Source organism: Rattus norvegicus, chromosome 3 (assembly GCF_036323735.1).
Source record: "Rattus norvegicus strain BN/NHsdMcwi chromosome 3, GRCr8, whole genome shotgun sequence".
NCBI lineage: Eukaryota > Metazoa > Chordata > Mammalia > Rodentia > Muridae > Rattus > Rattus norvegicus.
The window spans coordinates 81,569,138-81,591,230 of NC_086021.1; the positions used below are offsets into that span (position 1 = coordinate 81,569,138).

General features: G+C 41.8%; 1 protein-coding gene across 3 annotated transcripts in view; it reads right to left on the reverse strand.

Moving 5' to 3' along the window:
- The window catches only part of Pde11a (phosphodiesterase 11A), a 383,576-nt gene that overhangs the window by 248,316 nt on the left and 113,167 nt on the right, over nucleotides 1-22,093 (reverse strand). The window contains exons 1-2 of one of the 3 annotated variants that reach the window (NM_001127481.3): nucleotides 17,857-17,953; nucleotides 17,515-17,582 (exon numbers count right to left, since the gene is read on the reverse strand). The exons of the other annotated variants lie outside the window; for them this stretch is intronic. Coding sequence (NP_001120953.1) covers nucleotides 17,515-17,523 — 9 coding nt within the window. The 5' untranslated portion in view covers nucleotides 17,524-17,582; nucleotides 17,857-17,953. Of the gene's footprint in view, nucleotides 1-17,514; nucleotides 17,583-17,856; nucleotides 17,954-22,093 lie in introns of those variants that run through there. 3 annotated transcript variants of the gene reach the window in all.

Below are 22,093 nucleotides of genomic sequence, written 5' to 3' on the forward strand. Positions count from 1 at the left end.
TACAAGTTTGATGGACTAACTGTAGGCAGCTCACTTTGTCAGTGTCTCTGTGGTGGTTTTGCAGTTAATACATTTTAGGTTTCTCACTGCTCATTTTAAAACTTATTCTTAAATTGATCAATTCATTATGAACAATTCAACACCTATTGCCCAGTATCATTATACATTTGTGCTGTTAGTCATAAAATGACCAGTGTTCTTAAAGGTAACTTTTCTGGTATATTTGTGAAGATAGTGATTTAATTTCCCAAGTGCAATCAGTGTGGGCAGTAGACAACACACTCATGCTTATGAAGTGAAGAGGACCTCAGTCAAGCATGTGGTAGCAACTGCAAAGCACAATCAATGGCCACCTCAATATCCAGTGACACACAGATTAAATATAAGTAAATATATGTAAAAGCTATAGCCTTGTATGGATCTTAATATCCATTCAGGGAAATCCTAGGTCAAAAGTAGACCAAAAAACCAGTAAAAAGAAAAAAATGAATAATGACCAAATTATGAGGCATAACCCCCTTTCTCTGCAAGTAAAATAAAGGAATAGAAAGGACGGTGTGACTAGCCCACAAGTATTTACAGGGAACATCCTAGCTGTACTGTGAAGGAGCCAGTGATGTAGCTAGAGACAGAGTATCTAGAGGGAGTTGTCAACTAATGCAAGGGCTGGAGTCATTTTGAGAGCTCAGAACAAAATCCAAAGTGCTGGCCCCTCAGATTAGCATGGTGCAAATCCCAAAGAGAATCTGGAAGCCATCTGGGTCTTTAGGATAAGGGAGGCACCCTGGCCCCTCAACTTCTCTCTGAACTTCCGCTGAAAAATCCCAGAACTTCCACATTCAGGAAATCCCACACTGGGGATGCCTAGCCACAATGGCCTCTCATATCCGGGACTCATTTTCCTTCACAAGCCAGTCCACTGATGCCCACATTTTTCACCATCAAAATTACCTTTCTTTTCATATACTATAAAATCTGTGTCTGATGATTTTTTAACTTTTAAAGTTACTTTTTTAAATTAGTGAGCATGCATAGACCATGTGCAGAAGTAAAAGGGACAAACTGTAGGAGTCTGATCTCCCCTTCCATCACATGACTCCAGGCAATCAAACTCAAGCCATCGGACTTCGTGACAAGCACGTTCCCCTACTAAGCCCTCTCACCAGTCCCCTGTCCCTAATTTTGTGCTGTTATTAATGTTCTTAGTAATAAATGGAAGTTATATGTATTCATCATGTACAGTAGTTTGTTTAGAATATGTAGACGTTAATATGCATAATAGACCCCATACTTATCACCTTCTTTGGTGAGTACACTTAAAATCTACTTTCCAACAACTTTTAAGATGCTAGTCCATTTTTATTAACTGTGGCCAATAATAGATTTATCAGTCTTCTTCCCTCTGTCTAGCTGACAGTTTGACTTCTTTATCTCCCATCTTCACCACCTAGCTCTAAATATCTTTATTATTAAATGGATAATGATCTGTTTCTCACTTTTTAATCATTAGAGGTACATGCTCTCCACGAGCTTTCCTGGCTAACCATGCTACCTCACGAGTAGTTTTAAGTCATTTATGGACCCCACATCTAACCAACCATCTAGCCACAGCCCAACTCTTAAAATCAACCCTGGATTCTTAACAACTAAAGATCAGGAGTCGCTGTGTTGGAAGTCACTGAAATAATCTACAAGTTTGAATAGGCTTACAGTAGTTGATGTATGGTGAACATCATTCTGAATCATGATGTTACTGTCTTACTAGAAGCATGGAATCACCCACAAGAATGTTCTTGCTTTTCAAGAGAATATTGACCACTTCTCGCTGGCATTTTAGTTCAAAGTTGAACTATTTACAGGTTTGGCATGGGAGTCACAGACTCAAGAGTTTCCCTGTGTCTCTATTCCTTCCCACTCAAGCAGAGCCCTTACTTTTTCTCTACCAACCTGAAGCCACATCCCATGATCCTTGGGGAAAGGGGCAGTTGGTAGAAGATCTACTGGGGGTCAGTTTCTCAGGGACTGGTGAAGTCAGCTTGAGAATAAGGAACAGACAACCTTGTTGGAATCCTGGCCCTCAAACATGTGATGTTAATGACAATATCAGCCAACGAGGTGCAATACAGATCTCAGCCCCTTTCTCTCATCTCAAGGAGGCTCCAGAAAGAGAAAAATTCCCAAGAGACTGGATATTCTATTCAGAAAACAAATCTATCAATCTTCTCCATTCTGTGTGTTGGAACATGATACACCTACCACTCAATATACTTCATCTACTCTGCACATAATTTTGTTTAATTTTCTCCTGACACTTGGGATGCCCAGTCTTCTCAGAGAGACATCTGTATACTTATCTTAGTCCATTGCCATAGAGAACTAGAGGGAGGGGTGAGGCACCTACACAGGACGAAAATGCCTATTTCACGAGCTGACTGAAGTCGGAACAACATTGGGGAGTCTTGGTCCATGGTGAAGAGTGCTCTTCCATATCCTTTCCCTTGTTCTCCTAGAATATGTTGCTAATGTTTCTGCACATATGCTCTGTTTTGAGCTTGGATGGATATAGCTCAGTATTTGTATGACAGTGCCAGGATCACAACCTGTACATTTCATAGTCTGTCGGTGACATCAAATCTATCTCACAATTGGGTTTTAGGGAAACCTATCACTCTATTTCCATAGTTTGGAATCATGGACAGAAAGCCACCTTGAGCCCTGGGTCGAGATTAGACAAAGCACAAAGCAGTCTGTAACTTTCTCCTAATCACTCCTCCCTGCCTCTAATAGAAAGAGTTCTGAGAAGGGCAAGTTTCTGTACTTTCCCCATCACAGATGTTCGGCCATAGAAGGTGAATATTTAAACAATGCTTGGATTTGAAACGTGTTGGTTTATTTCCAAGGATGTGAAATTTAATATTTTAATTACATTTTTAATGCTGTAAGTGTCTCTTTTATATCCTTGGGTGTTGCCATTTTCTGGATTTCAGATGCTATGGAATTGTGTTAAATGTTTACAAGGTTTTTTTTTCTTTGCACATTTCTATACTGGAATGCTGGGCTGTGTTTACAGCACCCTAGTTAGATAGCTAGTTTAGCACCATTTGATGCTAGGTCTCTCTTGATAGATAAGTCTGTTAACTTATCCATCCCCTCTCAGTTGCCTTTGGGTGATTAGTTATATGGTCACCCTACCTTGAATGCACTACCTGGTAATTGTCAAGCCCAAGGGACTCTAGATAGACAAGCCGCAGGTTAAACACAAATAAAATAACAGACTGAAAGTTTTATTAGAAAGGTGTGGCCCTTTTCTTGTGAAATGTTCCTCCTATCATAATCTAACGCTGCCTTCTCGTTTTTCAGTGGGACAGGGAAGAGGAACTCTTTGACTTTGCTTAAGGAGCAGAAAAGAGCCTATGGAGGCCAGACAGAAAGTAGATTTGCCTGCCACCCAACGGAAAGGGTGCTTCTAAGAAGCGTGTATAGATTTTACCTTCTGAAGAGGATATACAACCAGGGAAAATATACTGCAAGAAAAACACAAAAAGTATGTTTCAGATGAGACAGGCAAGACAGGTAGAATGGAAAAGGAAAGAAAAGCAAGGGAAGGGGGAGAAGAAAGCGAGGCCAGAGGAGGGGCCTTCAGAGCTGTTGAACTAGTCACCAAGACAGGGGACATGTGGACACCTCCAAGAACATCTTCAGAAACCTGAGGCAAAGGAGGCTTTTGAGAAAAGAAAGACTTCTCATTGCAGGTGGAGATTCTGCAGTAAGGAGGCAGGGTTGGCTAGTTAACAAATCCTGCATTTCTTTTCCTTGGATGTGACTTCCATCCTTCCACAGCTCTGATCACCTTAACAGCTTTCTAGTGTATTAACCAGTGGCTTGGCTTGCGTTCCTTATCCCAGCAGAAGCTGCTGTGTTTCTTCTGTAATCCTTTCAATCCATGAAGAAAAATCCCTCTCTATGGCTTCCCAGCAACTTTCTCTCCCACGTCATTGGCCTGGTGGGAACAGCTCTTCATACTAATTTTGTACCAATAAGATGAGATCTACCAGTCAGCTTGAACCAGACATCGTTCTCTCATCCAAGACCCAGGCTAAGACTGAAACCCATGGTGGTGAGGAGGATAGTGGGTGGGAGTGTCTGTTATGTATATATTGTGAGTAGAATTGTGCCCTCCAATTCCTTTGTTGAGATTCTAGTCCCTAGCACCTTACAGAGGTGATTAATGTGAATGGAGTCTAATGGACTCTGGTCCATTAGAGTAGTGTCTATAGAGGAGGAAGTGATCAGATGTGGACAGGCACAGAGGGAGAATGGCTAAGGTGTGAGAAACAGTGAACCCAGGAAACTGACCTTAAAAGCAATTGCCGGGGCTGGGGATTTAGCTCAGTGGTAGAGCGCTTACCTAGGAAGCGCAAGGCCCTGGGTTCGGTCCCCAGCTCCGAAAAAAAAGAAAAAAAAAAAAGCAATTGCCTTCCTCACACCTAGATCTCTGGCTCTTAACTCTCTGGTACTGCAAGGAAGTCCCATTTCTGTTGCTGAAGCCATCCAGTCTGTGGTATTTTGTTATGCCAGCCTTAACATGGGAATGCAGCTTACAGCCAGGAACATATGCATCAGGAAAAGAAATCTGAGGTGGGAACAGATTGCTAAGACGTCTTGCTAATCAGTTGTTTATCAAAGACTTGTTAATATCACGAAGGGAGAAACCATCAGACAATGTACTTCCTAGCAGAAACATTCAATGAGACAAACAATACAGCAAGGTGTTAGGAAGGGAGGAAGACAAGAGAGTGAAGGAGGGGCCATGGAAGAAGGGAGTGGTGAGCAAAAGAAGGTTGACCTTGATTTAACCAAGACACTAGATCCAACCTCCAGTTTCATGAAAAGAGGACTGAGGGATGAGTTAGCCATAGGAACACAACCAACCAAATCCATTCAGTGGGAAACTCTCCTGGAATCTAGGTGCTACCTAGAACTTGGGACTTACTGTTAACAGAAGGTAAACCTGGGTAAACCATGGCAATTTAGTCTTAATTAGTCTTAGTCTTCTCTTTCAAAAAATTATGAAAAAGGGGAAGAATCCATACTTTAAAAATATTTAGAAATGTCAGCCATCATAGCTTGTGGGTAGTGTTCTGAATTCTCCCCCACAAACAAACTGTTAAAAGGTTTTATTAAAGGGACTAGAGAGTTAGCTCAGGGGTTAAGAGCATCTGTTGTGTCTACAGAAGAGCTGGGTTCAGTTCCCTATACCCACATGGTAGCTCACCATCATCCCCAACTCTAGCCCCAGGAGAATCTGACAACCTCTTCTCACTTCCATGGACGCCAGGCATGCCCATGGTATGTAGACAAACACGCAGGTTAAAACAACAACAAATCAAAACAACACAAAAAATCCCTCATGAACATAAAATAAAGATATTTAAAAATTTTAATTTATGAAAAAGTATCATCTTTTCCATACTTTTGTAAATATTAATAGTATACTGGGACTGTCAAGACGGTTCCGTGAGTAGATGGTCTTGCCATGCAAGCCCATCGGCCTGAGTTTGATCCCAAGAACTCACATAAAGGCAGAAGGAGGGAGCCAACTGCACAACGTTGTCTTCTGACCTCCACCTGTGTGCATACCTACACATTAATACTAGATTTTAATTTTTTAAAGGGTATGTTCTCAGATTTGGTGTTTTCTTCTGACTAAGTATCTGAATTAAGTCTAATCATTTATATGTTTCTTCAATGACATTTGGGCCAAATGGCAACTCTGATCATGTTAGAATTCTGTTGGGAAAGTCAATGAAAATATAATCAGGAGAAAACAGGGTCCTGGGAGGTTCTGCTGTTTTATTTATTCCCAAAAAGCCTATTAAGGAAGGTAGGCTTGCAGCAGCTGCTGGGATGAAGGACATGAGTCCTATTTGTCGTAGTTTGACTTCCTATGAGTCCGCTGTGCCCCAGCCAGTGCTATTATCAAATTGAGCTGAAAAACAAACGTTCTGGCACAGCATTTAAAGCCTCGTTTTTAACATGAGCAGCTCTCTTTGCAAATAATAGTCATCAAGGAAGTTTAGCTGGAATGCATCCTGCGTTGGATTAATAGTCATCACGGGATAAGAGTCCCATTAAGTAAGTATGGGAATCACTTGGGAAGGAGTTATAGCCATTGCTCAGATGAGTGTGTGCTGTCAATGTCTAAGAAGGACATGGTTTACAGCCTGCATTTTGAGGATCCTAAACATCACGGTGTTCCACAGTGAGCATGTTAGAAAACACAACTTAGTTTCAGGGTTGTGCATTTCTTAGTTAAATCAAATCTAAGATTTAAGAGTTCATATGTCAGGCAAATTGATCTACATAAAATATTAGTGCAACAAAAAGTGATGTCAGGGAGGGAGAAGGCTGAACTTGTTATTTTCTCTCCCAGCTCCCTCCTCACCTTTCAGGCTGGGATTTACCCAACCCAAATACAGCACTAGGCGTATTGAATGGATCTCCTTTAACCCTGATGGCTGTCTTCTGACTTAGGTGTGGTCATGACCTGGTTTTGACTGACTGGGAATCTGTGCCTTGAAGATGACAAGCAGCCTGGTTAACTTCCCACCAGTAAGAGGCAAGCTAGATCCCACCAGGGGCACGCCCACACTTAGTTCTGACGTTACTGAGGAGCCTCCCACCATTAAAATTTCTAATCCCCAACCCGCTTTTCCTTCCTTTGCCTCTCTTATCTACCCCCATTTCCTGATGCAAGACTTCGATAGCAGTGTGACAGTATTTCCCTTGAATGACCGCCTCAAATGTAGAGATCTGGACTAACCCCCGTCCCAACATCAAATTCCCTGAATCATGATGTGTGCTCAACCTGAACATGGTCCTTTAGAAACAATCCCACCACACATTTCCTTCTCCCCATAAAGTGATCGCACTGTCAGTTCGGCCAGTGAGGTTCTAGGATTACTGTATTTGACTTGATTACAACAGTGGCTCCCCCTGTCTGCCGCCCCCCTTACTGCTGTGGTTTTTTGAAAGGACAAGGTCTAGTACATAAGAAACGTCGAATGTCCACTCTAATGAAAAAGGTAGTTGGTATTTATAGTTGTTTGAATAGGTTTGGCCTAGGGAGTGGCACTATTAGGAGGTGTGGCTTTGTTGGAAGAAATGTGTCACTGTGGGAGTGGGTTTTGAGGCCCTCCTGCTAGTTGCCTGGAAGACAGTCTTTTCCTGGTTGCCTTTGGAAGAAGATGTAGAACTCTCAGCTCCTCCAGCACCATGCCTGCCTGGACACTGCCATGTTTCCCACCTTGATGATAATGGACTGAACCTCTGAACCTGTAAGCCAGCCCTGATTAAATGTTGTCCTTATAAGAGTTGCCTTGGTTATGGTGTTTCTTCACAGCAATGGAACCCCTAAGATAGTACTGTTAGTACTCCTGGAGCAGGGTATCCAGAGAATTTTGTGTTGTTGTTGCTATTGTGGGAGGTCTTGTTGTGTAGTTCAGGCTGGGCTGGAATTGGCTATGTAGTTCAGGACAGCTTCAAACTTCCAATCCTCCTGCCTCGGGCTCATGAGTGCTGGGATTACAGGCATGTGCCTTCATTAGGTATTTCTTTATCTAGAACTTCCAAACATTTCTCCCTGTCCCTCCATTGGACATTTTAGGCATAAAATTTATAGTGTTGGGTAGCACAAATGGATCCTGAAGAGTGTTCGTCTTTTTGTGGCTGGCTTGTTTTACTTAGCACAATGTCCTCATGGGTGTGGTTGAATTTCCTTCTCCCTGAAGGCTGAGAAGCATTCCATTCTAGGTACATAGCATGTTTTACCTGCATCCATTGTTGATTATTTGTTTACTCTTATGCTTTGTTGTTGTGTATGATGATCCTAAGACCTTCCTTTCAGCTCTTCCGGATATGAGCCCGCCAAGAGGGATGATTGATGGCTCACATGGCAGTTCCATTTGTCACTTTATTTTTCATTTATTTGTTTATTTGTTTATTTATTTTTACTTATTCACATCCTACTCACTACCCCACTCCCATTTACACCCCTCCCCACGATACTTCCCTCCATAACCTCTCTTCTTCTCCTCTGAGTGAGTGGGGGCCCCTCTGTGTATCCCCTCACCCTGGCACTTCAAGTCCCTGTGAGGCTAGGTACTTCCTCTCCCACTGAGGCCATACAAGGCAGCCCAGCTAGAAGAACATATTCCATGTACAGACAACAGATTTTGGGATAGACCCTGCTCCAGTTGTTCAAATGACATGAAGACAAGCTGCACATCTGCTACATATGTGCGGGGAGGCCTAGCTCCAGCCTGTGTGTGTTCTTTGGTTGATGGTTCAGACTCTGAGAGCCCCAAGGGTCCAGGTTAGTTGAGTCTTTTGGTCTTCTTACAGAGTTCCTATCCCTTACCAATAGCCAGCCCAACTTGAGACCCATCCCATGGACAAGCATCAATTCCTGTCACTACTAATGATACTCTGTTAGGCTTGCAGATAGGAGTCTAGCATGGCTGTCTTCTGAGAGGCTTCACCCACCAACTGACTCAGACAGATGCAGACACCCACAGCCAAACAGTGGGTGGAGCTTGGGGACTCTATGGAAGAACTAGAAAGAGGTGGAAACAAGGTTTATGTACCATAAGTAAGATATTCTTTTGAATATTTTTTCTCTCCAAGCTGAGAAAATTAAAGGACTGATACTAGGAAAATTAGAAGTTGGTTATTTTCAGTAATGTTGAACATATTTCAAACATTTCTTCATTATGTTTACATGATTATGTGATTCCAGTCCCCACTTGTTATCTCCTATCCCAACTTCTCATTGTCAAGAGTGTGCTCTCATCACCTTGAAGGAAATGATTATTAGTGGAGCACTTTTGGAACAGGAAGTGAGTACAAATCCCTCCAGTTCCCATGGAAGTTCCAGACAGGAAGGACAAGAGCTCAGGTTTTCAGAAACCTTCTGTAGAGAACACTGACACACAAGTCAACCCTCAAGTTATTTTTCAGAGAACTGGCTGTAAAATCTAATAATGCCAGGGACATTTGAAGTACAAAATGGGCAAGTGCACCCATGTAATTGGACGTCAACCTGTAAATGTGCCTGCATGGAAGCTTTCTAAATGGGGACTTCATCGCAGGCTTTCACGCTCTTCATTTGCTAAAGGCATTACTGGTGACAGTAAATTATCTTGAATCTATAATGCTCTCTCACATTCTCTCTGAAATCTTGGGTCCTACAGATTCCCATGTGTTCTTAGGCATACAAAATGTCTCCAGGTTCATTTTATAGCTACTGTATCAGCCAATAGGTAAAAGGAAAGCTACTTACAATTAAATTCTACAGTCACTCAACAGTTACCCATCTGCATCATTCTTACAGTCAGCAAGTGTTCTCCTTAAAACATCCCATGAGATGGTTCCTTTCAGATTCGCTTTATTTCAAAAGTCACGCAATATACAAGACTTGGGAAGCATTACAGTCATAGACTGGTATTAAATAAAGCAGCAGCAAGGCTGGGAGATTCAACTCAGAGTTAGTCCAGATTTGAACAACATCTTTGTGCATCAGCCTCCATCTTCAATGATAAAAGAGGACAGCATGGAGACTGCTACACAGGGCATCTGGACAACAGACACCACAGTCTGAAGACCTCTCAGGGACTCTGTGGCATGAAGGGCAACTGACCCAAAAGACTGAAAAGCCTCTCTGGAGTGTGGCTGCACTCAAGGAAACAGAAACCACAGTTCCTTGACCTTCCCCTTCTCCCAGAGAACAGCTTCACACAGGACAACAGTCTGAAGGCCTCCCAGGAGATCTACTGCAGCCAGGGCAACAAATCAGCAGCTTCTCTGACCCTGTGAAGACCCTCCAGGTGGAAGGCCCCACAGGAGGTCTGCTATAGCCAGGGCCGCAGGCCTACCAGGAGACCTGTTGCAACCCAGGGACAAAAGAGGTTGACTCCAGACAGAGTCACTCAGACCAGCAAACACTAGAGATAACCAGATGGTGAGAGGCAAGCACAAGCCCATAAGCAACAGAATATATGTGGTCATTATCAGAACCCAATTATCCCACCACAGCAAGCCCTGAATACACCAAAACACCTGAAAATCAGGAAGCTGACCTAAAATCCTATCTCAAAAAAGATAATAACGTCCTTTAAGGAAATAACTCACTGAAAGAAATACAGGAAAACAAAGGTAAACAGGTAGAAGCCCTTAAAGAGGAAACAAATAAAAATCCCTTAAAGAAATACAGGAAAACATAAACAAGTGAAGGAACTGCATAACAATTCTTAACAATAAAATAATGGCTGGGGGAAATCACCATCCCTGACCTCAAGCTCTACTACAGAGCAACAGTGATACATGAGATTGGTACAGAGACAGGCAGGTTGATCAATGGAATAGAAGTGAAGACCCAGAAATAAAACCACACACTTATGCACACTTGATCTTTGACAAAGAAGCCAAAAATATACAATGGACTAAAGAAAACATCTTCAATAAATGGTGCTGGTCTAATTAGCTGTATGTAGAAAAATGAAAATAGACCCATATTTGTCACCATGTTCAAGTCCAAGTGGATCAAGGACCCCAACATAAAACCAGATATACTCAATCTAATAGAAGAGAAAGTGGGAAAAGGCCTTGAACTCATTGGCATAGAGAAAATTTCCTAAATAGAACTCTAATGGCCCACACTCTAAGATCAAGAATTGATAAATGGACCTCATGAAACTGGAAAACTTCTGTAAGGCAAAGGACATAGTCAATAAGACAAATAGGCAACCTACAGATTAGGAAAAAATCTTCACTAACCCCACATCCGATAGAGGGCTAATATCCAAAATATATAAAGAACTCAAGAAGCTAACTGCAAAAAAAAAACAAACAACCCAATCAAAAAATGGGGTATAAAACTAAACTGAGAATTCTCAATAGAGGAATCTTGAATGGCTGAGAAGCACCTAAAGAAATACTCAAAGTCCTTAGTGATCAGAGAAATGCAAATCAAAATGACCCTGAGATTCCTTCCACCTCACACCAGTCAGAATGGCTAAAATCCAAACCTCAGGTGACAACACATGTTGCAAAGATGTGGAGAGGGAGGAACACCTCTCCACTGCTGGTGGGATTTCGAACTGGTACAACCACTCTGAAAATCAATTTGGAGGCTCCTTAGAAAATTGGAAATAGACCTACCCAAAGACCAACCACTCTTGGGAATATACCCAAAAGATGCCCCACCGTGCCACAAGAGCATGTGCTCCACCATGTTCATATCGGCCTTATTTGTGATAGCCAGCAGCTAGAATCAACCCAGATGTCCCATGACAGAAGAATGGATACAGAAAATGTGGTTTACTTACACAATGGAGTACTACTCAGCTATTAAGAACAAGGACATCCTGAGTTTTGCAGGCAAATGGATGGAACTAGAAAATATCATCCTGAGTGAGGTAAATCAGACCCAAAAGGACATGCATGGTATGTTTTCACTAATAAGTGGATATTAGCAACAAAAAGTACAAAATACCCAAGATACAGTCCACAGAACTCAAAAGGGTCAACAAGTTGAAGGACCCAAGTAAGGACTCCTCAGTTCCCCTTGGGAGGACGAAGAAAGCAACCACACAACAGGTGAGGGAGAGACAGGGGAGAGAAAGGGGATGGGGTTGGGGGGGAGGGGAACATGATCTGGTATTGGGTGGGGGAAAAGGGCTAAAGCCCTGAGGGCCAGCAGAAAGAATGGAAACAGGTGACCTTGGGAGGAAGGGGGTTGAGAGGACCATCCAGAATGTATCAGAGACCTGGGAAGTGAGAGACTCTCAGGACTCAAAGAGGGGTACCCTAGATGAAATGTCCTACAGTGGGGAGAGGGAACTTGTTGAGCCTACCTCCAGCAGAAAGACAGGGCATCAAGTGAGAGATGGAGTTGCTATCCCAGTCAACCTCTGACCCATTATTGTTCCTGTTCTTATACTAAGATGATACTCCGCTACTGTGTCTGGAACTCACTTGAATTTTGTTGATCTGTGGATTCTGATTCGATGAGTCCCTAAAGGGCCTGAGGTGCTGTTACATTTTCTGGCCTCCTACTCATGCATAGATCTATCTTAGAATTCCAAGTATTTGATAATATGTCTCAAACTTGACCTATTTTTCCTAGTACGTGATGACACAAATCTATGAATATTTCCACCTTAATTGAAAACCCAATACTGTATATAGAACACACTGTTTCTTTCAAGAAAAAGGGGATTGAGGAGTAAGAACAATGGCACACTTAATCCTTTTTCAATGGTATCTGATCTCCAAGTATTAGGACTTTTGAATTCAACCGTGTTTCTTTTCATGGAACCAAACAGTATCAATTCAGTAGAAGTAATTGTTTAACCCTATAAACAACAGCAAAACAAACGCAGCAAACCATGGGTAGGTAGCCTTGCTCACGGAGAATGGAAATTCTATTATGTGCACAATGTGATTTTCAAACCATTTTGTCTGGAAGAGAATTATACCTCAAACCAAGTTGTGATCCTGAAACCAGCTTTTCTGAAAAAAGAAAACAAAGAATCATTTCAAAACACGTTATTGATGACCCATATACTGCTGACTTCCCACTCTCTGAGGAGTTTTTCTTTCTCCAGTGAGTTTAGAAAGCATTCCACACTATGTAAAGTACTGTAGCATGCTTTTCAACCTCACTTACTTGCAAGGACCAGCAGGGTTTGGTAAAGTACCTTGATGGAGGCTAGACGTGCGGCATCAAGACGTTATCACGTCGTGACGTCATCACGAGACAAACAAACCCTCATCAGCTGCGTCCATCCCTCTCTACTTTAAATCTGATTCGTGAGCGTGTTTCGTGACTGATTGTGGTGTACCGACTCCTTATTCATTCCGAGTCCTGTGCTGGGTGTGAAGAATGAAAGGCTCCTGTTAGGGGGTGCTGCTGTCCTCCGGTGCCTTATGCCATGCCAGGAGGTGGGGAAGGAAAACACACCAACAACAAATGAAATAATTTTCTGCTATGGGGAAAGAGTGACTTGACAGACTGGGACTAGCTCAGGGGTGGTTTCCTCATAGAAGTGGTGCTGAGTGGCAAGCAGAGGCTTGTCTTGGAGGGAATGAGATATAAGCCATAGGTGTAAAGACGCCATGGTAAAACCCATTTCTCCCTCCGTTAACCTTAAAAAGAAGCTTGTCAAAGGGCTGGGAGTATCCAAGGGGAAGAGATGAGCTTGGCATGTTTCAGGAAGATCATTCTCCACGTGACTGAAAGAATAGGAAAAGACTCACAAAGCCAGACAGCCCCACCCCGGAGAGCCTTGGAAACCAGGACCAAGAATTTAGATGCAACAAGAGGATGGGGACCTGGTCTGATTTTCACTTGCTAAAGCCCTTTTTGGTAACCCTATGGAGAAGAGTTACAGGGCGTTCACTGAATTGTTAGGGATGCATAGAAGACTATGCCAGGAATCCAGACGCGGCAATGGGTTGCATCATGACCATGCTGTAGTTATGGAGTTGAACAGAAGCAGAGAAATGGGTAATGTGCCAGCACCATTGAATATGAGATTTTAAGATGTGAATATTCTGTGGTCTTTGGGATTGTAGCAGCAGTTGCTGGTGAGATGGTAGGAGTTCTCTACTTATCAAGCCGAGCTGTGGGTGTGGACTGCTGACTGTATATTTTGTGCCTGAACCAAATACTAGATGTGACTAATTTGATCAGTGAGAAAATGATTACATTTCTAACAACTTGGGGAACAGTGGAGTTCTCTGTGAAACAGACAAGATTTGAGGTGAACATGACGTTAGGAGACTGTATTAAATTTGACCTGTGAATTAAATAACTATTCAAAAGTCAAATCATGCAGAGAGTTGGATTTTAGGTGAAAAGGAATAGAGTTTAACTATTAGTGAGAAGATTAGATATGCATTTTATTGCTCTAGATTTTAACACCTTCAAAATTTTAGGTACAGAGAATGCTGGTCAATGTTTATGCTCACAAAATGATTCTATTATGCTTTCAACAGAGAAACTGAGGAATGGCTGTGCTCTTTTATTTTTCTGTGCGTTTAAGCTTTAAGCCCAGTATAGACAATGATGAACTTATCAATATATCTGTCACCAAGGGGTTATCAGCACCACAGCAGGTGTGAAAAGCAAACACTGTCATTACTGTTTCAAATTCTGGGTCACCTAAGGAAGTATCCTGTGTCTTGGAGTTTATATTACCCTTTTCATCTTTATTTTAAAGGTAAAAGAATCAGCAGAGGACAGATGCAAGCGATAAATTAAATCAGTCCTTCTAATTGAAGGAGCGATGGGGCCCAGTCATTGTTCTCACGGGGCCTAGAGGGCAGAAGACAATTTGAAAACAGTTCCTCAGCTGATACCACTGAGTCACTAAGAAGCTAACCGTAGCATCTGGCAGTGAGAGTGGAGGTGGCAGGGAGGGGTGGTTCTTTGAGACACGATTTCTTCCTATACCTTTGGCTGTCCTGGAACTAGCTCTGTAGACAAAGCTGTTATCAAACTCAGAGAAATCCACCTGCCTCTGCCTTCCAAGTGCTGGAATTAAAGGTGTATGCCCCTACTGCCTGGCTAACAATGGTATTTTGAAACTTATGCTGAATAAGGAAATTCAAGATGAGTAAGAAAATTGATTTTTTTATGTATGAATATTTTCTCCAAATTAAATTTTGTTATATTTCCAAGATGTTTCATATTCAGTTTTTAAAAGCCCAAATTGAATTTAAACATACCTCAGAATAAACTTAGGAGTACTCCAAGATTCTTGAAAATACCTAGGCTCTCTTATAGTAAACCACATGAGAAAATTAAGACATTTTACGTAAAAGAGAACTTGAGACTTGTCCCAGTCACAATTGTCTAAAACCAACAGCTCCAGGGAGCCTAGGAAGATGGCCGGGTGGGTAAAGTGTTTACTGAACAAACATGAGGTTCTGATGTCAGCTCTCCAGGGCCCACATAAAAGCCATTAAAAGCCTAGCATGTCAATAATCCCAATGCCAGTGGGTAGAGTGAAGACAGGTAGACCCTCTGGACTGGCTGGTCAGTCAGACTAGCCAAAATGGAGAGCTCTAGGTTCAGTGAGAGACTGTCTCATAAAGTAACCCGGAGATTGACTGCAGAAGACACCACAGCTGAAGTCTGGCCTCCACATCCACATACATAAGTGCACCGGAACACACAGGTATGCTTGTAGAAACATGTGTGTGCATGTGTGTACATGCACACACACAAAACCAAGCCAACACACATTGCCACGAATCTAATAATAACAGATTATTATAATTGTTTTATATGTTCAACCTAGGAATTTAAAGAAGCCAAGCCCTAAGCAAACTGTTGACAGAAAATTATTGATTTGCTTAGCCAACTATATCTTGATGTCTTGCAGCAGACGTGTCCCACATACTCACACCTAAAGATCCCCTTACTCAGTGTTGTGTTCTTGCTGCTTGGCCTTTTTAGGGCATAAGTTGTTCCAGATCACAGTCAGTGATAAAGAGACAGCCCCACCCCCACTCCCACCACCAGACAGTCAAGCCTCAGGAGTAACTCTCACGCTCAGAGGCGCACATGTGACCCTGAGGACTTTTCAGAACCTTCCTTGCACATCATTCAGGAATGCTGGCCCAAGGACAGCAAGGACTTCCTGCCACACAGCAGAAAGATCCCAGACCTCTCAGTAAAACACTGACTCCCTGAACCGTCTTGCTCTCCCTACACACGTAGCTCTCTAAACTCCTCCCTTATACCTGGTAAGAAATGTTCTGAGGACAGTTTTCTCTTCCTCTTCATTCTCCACAGAGCCTACCCTGACTTTCTATGCTACCAGAACCTCCCCTTATTCTAACAACTGGACCACATCAATGCTGCTTCATTCTAGATCTCTGATAGCTCATGATTGACACATCCTTCCCAATTTTTCCATATCCACTTACTTCTGTTCCTTTTTAAAATCTTTAATGATTTCTTGAAATGAATTCTTATATTTTTGACTTAAGTACATTTAAATTTATAGGAAATTTTAGGTCATTGCAACATTGGAAAGTTAGTACTATTCCTTCTAAATTGAGGTTAAAGCATACATAATAGAAGCATTGAAGTGTTGTCTATGTCAACTGCTTAAAATTACCACACATACTATCATTTGGGAGCTGTTACTTTATAGCCTTGTCTCATTTGGTTTAGTCTTACATCATGCAACTTTTATGTGTGTATATCTGTCCATTTCTCCTAATAAACTATATGTTCAGAAAGGAGGTGCCTTGGATTTCTCAGTGTCTAGCGCATAGTAGGCATTACATAAATATTTGTTCAGAGAATACATGCCATCCAGAAATATATCAGTATCCTTAGGCACAACTTGTAGATATACAGTTGGCGAAATAGATACTCGATCCTTCATGTTAAACTTAATGAGGCCATTTAATTATGCACTGAATTTATAGGTAAAATATATTATTGAGGATATAAAATATATTGTAGAGAAAGAAATACTTTTCATGCCTGTTAATAGTAACATTGCTATTTGCATGAGATTTTAGGTTTTAAAGATTGAAATTGATAGATCCAGATTTTATGAGAGCAATAAAAAGAAAACATACAATGATTAGTTGGTGTGCCTCACTTTGGAGAAACCTAGTAGAATAAATTCCAAGTATTCAGTGATAAGTTAGGGCCACATAAGTTCATCAGAAGATAAATGTAAAAGAAACCATTTAAACAGCAAATCCTAACGGCCTTTTAAATATAGTTTGACTTCTACTCCAGGAGCATACTTGTTAAATAAATTCAAGTGTTCCTTACAAAAATGAACACAATTCAAATAAATGGAAGAAGAAGCTGAAGGAAATTATTCCAGGAATTTTTAAGGTTTGAATTGGAAATGTGGTTAATATCCAAAGGCTTTTTAAAAATTACTTTCAGTTACTTTACTCCCCAGAGGCCAGAATTTTAATTTTCAAAAGTAAAGGTTGCATACAAGAATTATAAAGACAAGGTAAATAAGGAATGATGGGAATAACTTTTGGTATTGTGTTCTTTATTATTCATAAGAAATAAAAATAATAATAAAATCTCTTGTTTCCCATGAGCAAACACCTTGGCTTGTGTTTAGAAGTTGTCCTGTCTATTTAGACATTGGAGAACCACAAGCCAGAAGTAACCCACCAGAGCACACCCAAGCAGGTGCCTTTCCCATACCCATACACATATATACACAGTACAGAGACATATCTTCCCACACAGAGGACACCCACAGCAGGAAAGAACCTCTAAGTCTTCTTCTATGACTCCTTAACTATGAAAAGAATATCAAGTGATTTCCTCACATTAAAAGATGAACTGGTCTGATGAACGCCCATGCCCATTCCTTTCCACTCCTAAGCCACAGTTCAGTTACCCAGATGAGCTACCCTGGTCTGTTTTTAAAGTAAGAAAAGGTGCAGAAAAAATACCCAGCTCATTCTTCTGTTGTCCACTCCTCTTTGCCATAGTCTTCATCCTGCTACCCTGGACGATGAGACTGAATATTCAACAGACAAAATAGAGATCTACCCTTAATTAAAGAATTTCAAATAGAGATGGTCTTAGTACACATTTACTTAAGTAACTGAAGTCAACACAAACCTAACCTTTTCAAAATGCGTAACACTAAAATGGAAATGAAACAACAACGACTTTCCTCTACCACAATATACTGTTCAAGACTCAGTTGATGCCATTTCCCAACCTGTGGACTACAAACCAGTTCTTGAAAATCTCTACCTATAGAAGTTGAAACATGAAATGTCTCTTACAAGATCATATCTTTGAACATTTGATGCCCCCAGCTAATAGCACAGTTCAGGAAGGTTAAGAAACCTTCAGGAGGCGGAGCCTTGCCAGAGGAAGTACATCACTGCGCAGGCACTAAGGTTTTATGGACCAGCCCCACTTCCTGTTTCCTCTTCCTGCTTCCTGCCTGGGGATTCCTGACTGCCAGGCTGGCTCCACATGTGTGTCTTCCTCACCACGGTGGATTCTGTCCTCTCTGCAGCTGTGAGCCAAAATAAACCCTTTCTCCTCTAAGTTGCAAGGAAGCTGCTGTACAGCGCTGGGAAGCACGGTCACATTTGTGGATTGTGTTAGTCTGTGTCCTTTCCTGTAACAAAATATCTGAGCAGACGATATAAAAAAGATGGCTCATTTTGTCACACAGTTTCACAGGCTTAAGTCCAAGGTCAGATGACTCCCTTGCCTTGGCTCTGAGGTGAGGTAGATTACCATGACCAATGGAGTGTGAGAGAGAGGAGACTGCTCATCTCAGGGAGTTCAGGAAGCAGCAAGGAGAGGCTGTGAACAGAATATACACTTCAAAGACAAGCCTCTACTGACTCATTTCCTCCCATCCAAGCCTGCCTTCCACAGCGTTATCAACCCCCATTAATGGGTGACACCGTTATGGATTGATCCCATGACACCATTAACCCATTATCCATTTATTAGATCAGGGCTTTCATGATCCAATCACCTCCCCAAAACCTCACCTCTAACATTGCGCTGGAGAACAAGTCTTTATTGTCTGAGCCTTTGGAGAGCATTTTGTACCCAAACCACATTGGCGTCTAAGCTGCTGGATACTGCCTGCTCAGTCTCAGGGCTGTTTTCACAAACTAACTCTCTGATCCAGCTCTAATCAAGATTTGTTTTTGAGCCAGGGTTTTTCTGTCCAGAGTAGCTTTGGCTGCTCTGGAACTCACTATACAGACCAGGCTGGCCTCAGACTCATGGAGATCTACCTACTTCTGCCTCCCAAGTGCTGGGATTGAAATGGTACACCACCACTACATGGCTATACGAATGATTTAAAGCCTTTATAACCTCTCGTCAAGCTTATTTCAATAAACAAATCCTTTATCCTCCCATAGTAGCACAACATGCCGTTCTTCGCTCTTTCTGTCCTTAACATTCAGTTGAAATCTAGATCCTTGGTCAACAGGGTCAGGGAGCTGATAGGAGGAATGATCTAAATTTACCTATTGCAAAATTCATCCTAATTTGTGCATCCCTTTATCTCTCAAGCACTTGGCAGTGCTGACCCTTCCTGCCTGGGAATCTTCTGCCCTGACTTCATGACACAGGTTAGGATCACAGACACCCGAAACCCACTGAGTGCAAAGTGACATCCAAAATTAGGATGAAAACTACTAGATGAAAAAAATGTCTTAGGGGTTAACAACTGACTATAGACTGAGAGTCCCCAGTGTCGTCTTCAGTGTTTATATCTCCTAAACACCCAATCAGCTGATCATTTTAATGTAACTGTTAGTCAACCTGAAATTTCCTTTTTAATTTCATCAACCTAGAGGACTGTTATAAATTAAACCTATCTCTTGGCTTTTTTGGATTAGGGAATGGACTTGAACTGGGAAATAGAAATGATTATTTATAAAATAGACACTTATCTTGGTATTCAGAAAAGCAGCCTCCACTCATTAGTAGGATTATTTTTGCAGACAATATTATGAATTGCAAATTCTAGTCCCCCTCCCCCTTTCAGTATCTCTGATATCTACACTGGTCAGTGCAGATTTATTTAGTCCTATTACAAAAGCATTGGTTGGCTTTCTAAAAAGAAATTCTTCTGAAGCAGAAAATTGACTCCATGTAAATTTTTCACTCTGTTACACATATTAAACGGCATTGATCTGGGGGGTGTCGGAGAGAGGCAGAAGGACAGGGAGAGAAGTGGGGGAAGAAGTCAAAAAGGTCATAAATTTCAAATCACTAAGAGTCCAAAGAATATTATCAACCTTTTCTTGTCAGAGAAATTGTTTGAGAGCCCTGTCATGTCCCTGAAAATGAAAGGTAAGGTTGCCAGTGAAGGTCAGGAATGGCTTTCCTCTGAATGGAGATGGTTGGTTTTGGATGATATATGAATATTTGAAGGTAACTCTGACCTTAAGTGATTCTGAAAGAAAAACCAGTCTCTCTCTCTCTCTCTCTCTCTCTCTCTCTCTCTCTCTCTCTCTCTCTCATACACACACACACAAACATACAAATATATACTCATGTACAAAGAGAGAGAGAGAGAGAGAGAGAGAGAGAGAGAGAGAGAGGGAGAGAGAGAGAGAAACAGAGACAGACAGAGACAGAGAAATCAGAATCTAGACTGAAATAGATTTTTATGTAAATTTCAACTTTTTACTACCTGTGTGATCTTGGGCAAATCTCATTTCAATCAGGTGGTACCCATACCTATTAGCATCTTAAGATGTTCATGGGCTTTCCAAATGTTAAGTGAGAGCATTCTCTGTCCTCATCCTAGAGTGTGGTGGTAAGTCCCAGGACAATGGTTATTCTGTTAGGTTTCTAGGGCTGCAACAATTAGGTAGCTCAGATCTAGTACAATGAGTTGCCTAGCTGACAGTTTGCAGTCAAGGTGTCAGAGAGCTGAGCTCCTCTGAAACCAGTAAAGGAAGGCTTCTTCTTTGCCGTGGTAGCTTCAGCTCACCAGGTTGTCTGGGTCATTTGTGACCTAGGGCAGTTGGCCTCCAGTCTTACACCATGTTGTTCTTCCTCAGTGAACACCTCTTTGTCTGTATTCACTGTTCTAAAGGACAAACCCTCATGCTGGAATATGGCCTACCCTTGTGGCCTCATTCAAAATTAACCATTTCTGTAAAGACCTTTACTTTCAGATAAGGTCACACCCTGGGACACTGGGTTATCAGGACTTTAAACTATCCTTTTAGGGGTGCACTGAGGGCACCAGTCCACTATTATTTACTAGACTGTCTTAATACAGATGTTTGCAACAACTAGGGTAGTACAAAGTACCAAACTGTAGACGATCCTTCTCTAACGGTTTTGAAAACGGGAGTATGTTATGCTGAGTGTGAGGACAGGTGTGGGCCTGAGGGGTTCCCTGTTCTTGGCGGAATCTGAAATGTCTGGCTATTAATTAACTTCCCTGTCATCTGTGGTTTTCTGGCTTTGAGACAAGGAGAGGAAAAAACCAAAACTGCCACAGATCTTTACAACCAGGCCCGCTCTGAGCGTATTCCACAGTGATTCATGTGACAACCTCACTGGTACGCGTCTCAGACGGGAGGATGCCCAGTGGAACTTCATCAGTGTAAACTATAGATATACTTTTGTTGTTGTTGTTCGTTTCTCCTTCGGTGCCTCTATGGAGTACTGTGCAGCCTTCCTTGATTCAAACCCCACTTTCATACGGGTCTAACACCACAAATTCATTTCTATGCCTAAAAAAGGCTTCAAGTTAGTTAACATCAAAAAATGGACTAAGGAAGGAATGCAAACGGGTTGGGGGGGGGACACCTTGGTTTGCTCTTTCAGGGCTACACTGTTTTCCAGTTATTGAAATCCATTAAATAACCAGCCTCCTGTGATAGAGCCGTGTGGTGGAGAAGACTCATACCCTGGTGTGAAAAGAGAAGGCTCGAAGAGGAAGCAGGAACTTCCTGGTTGCCCAAAGTAACCCAGGGTAACCCTGCCTCTCCCTGTTCTATAGATCTGAGCACTGAAAAATGTAATTTTAAATTAGGCATTCATTTAAAACAATTGTTTTTCTTTGACAATATTAAAAATTCATAGATTGTTTTTATTTCTCATTTCGACCATAGGCTGTTTTTAACTTCTGTTTTCTCGAGTTACTCTTGTCTACAGGAGCCATTCATTTCCAAAATGACTCCTTGGGCCCTCAGTGGTGGATCATGGCCACCAGGTGGCACTGTAGCCAATGTGCTGCTGGTGCTTATTTTAATCAACATGCATTCTAAAACATTTGCAGATAAGGTTCCCAGAAAACAAGCAGACTGTGAGGCTATCATGCAGACTAGAAAAGGGAAACTGTGTAACAGGAAGGAGAGAAGCTATGACAGTAATACCAAAAAATGCTCCCAACCGTTGCCCCGACACAGAAGCTCTTTGAAGGACCTTATGATTTCCTATAACGAATTAATTCGCTAAAGAAGGACACCTAAACTCCTGAGTATTTTGTTACTTGATGAACTCAAGGAAACTTTTTTC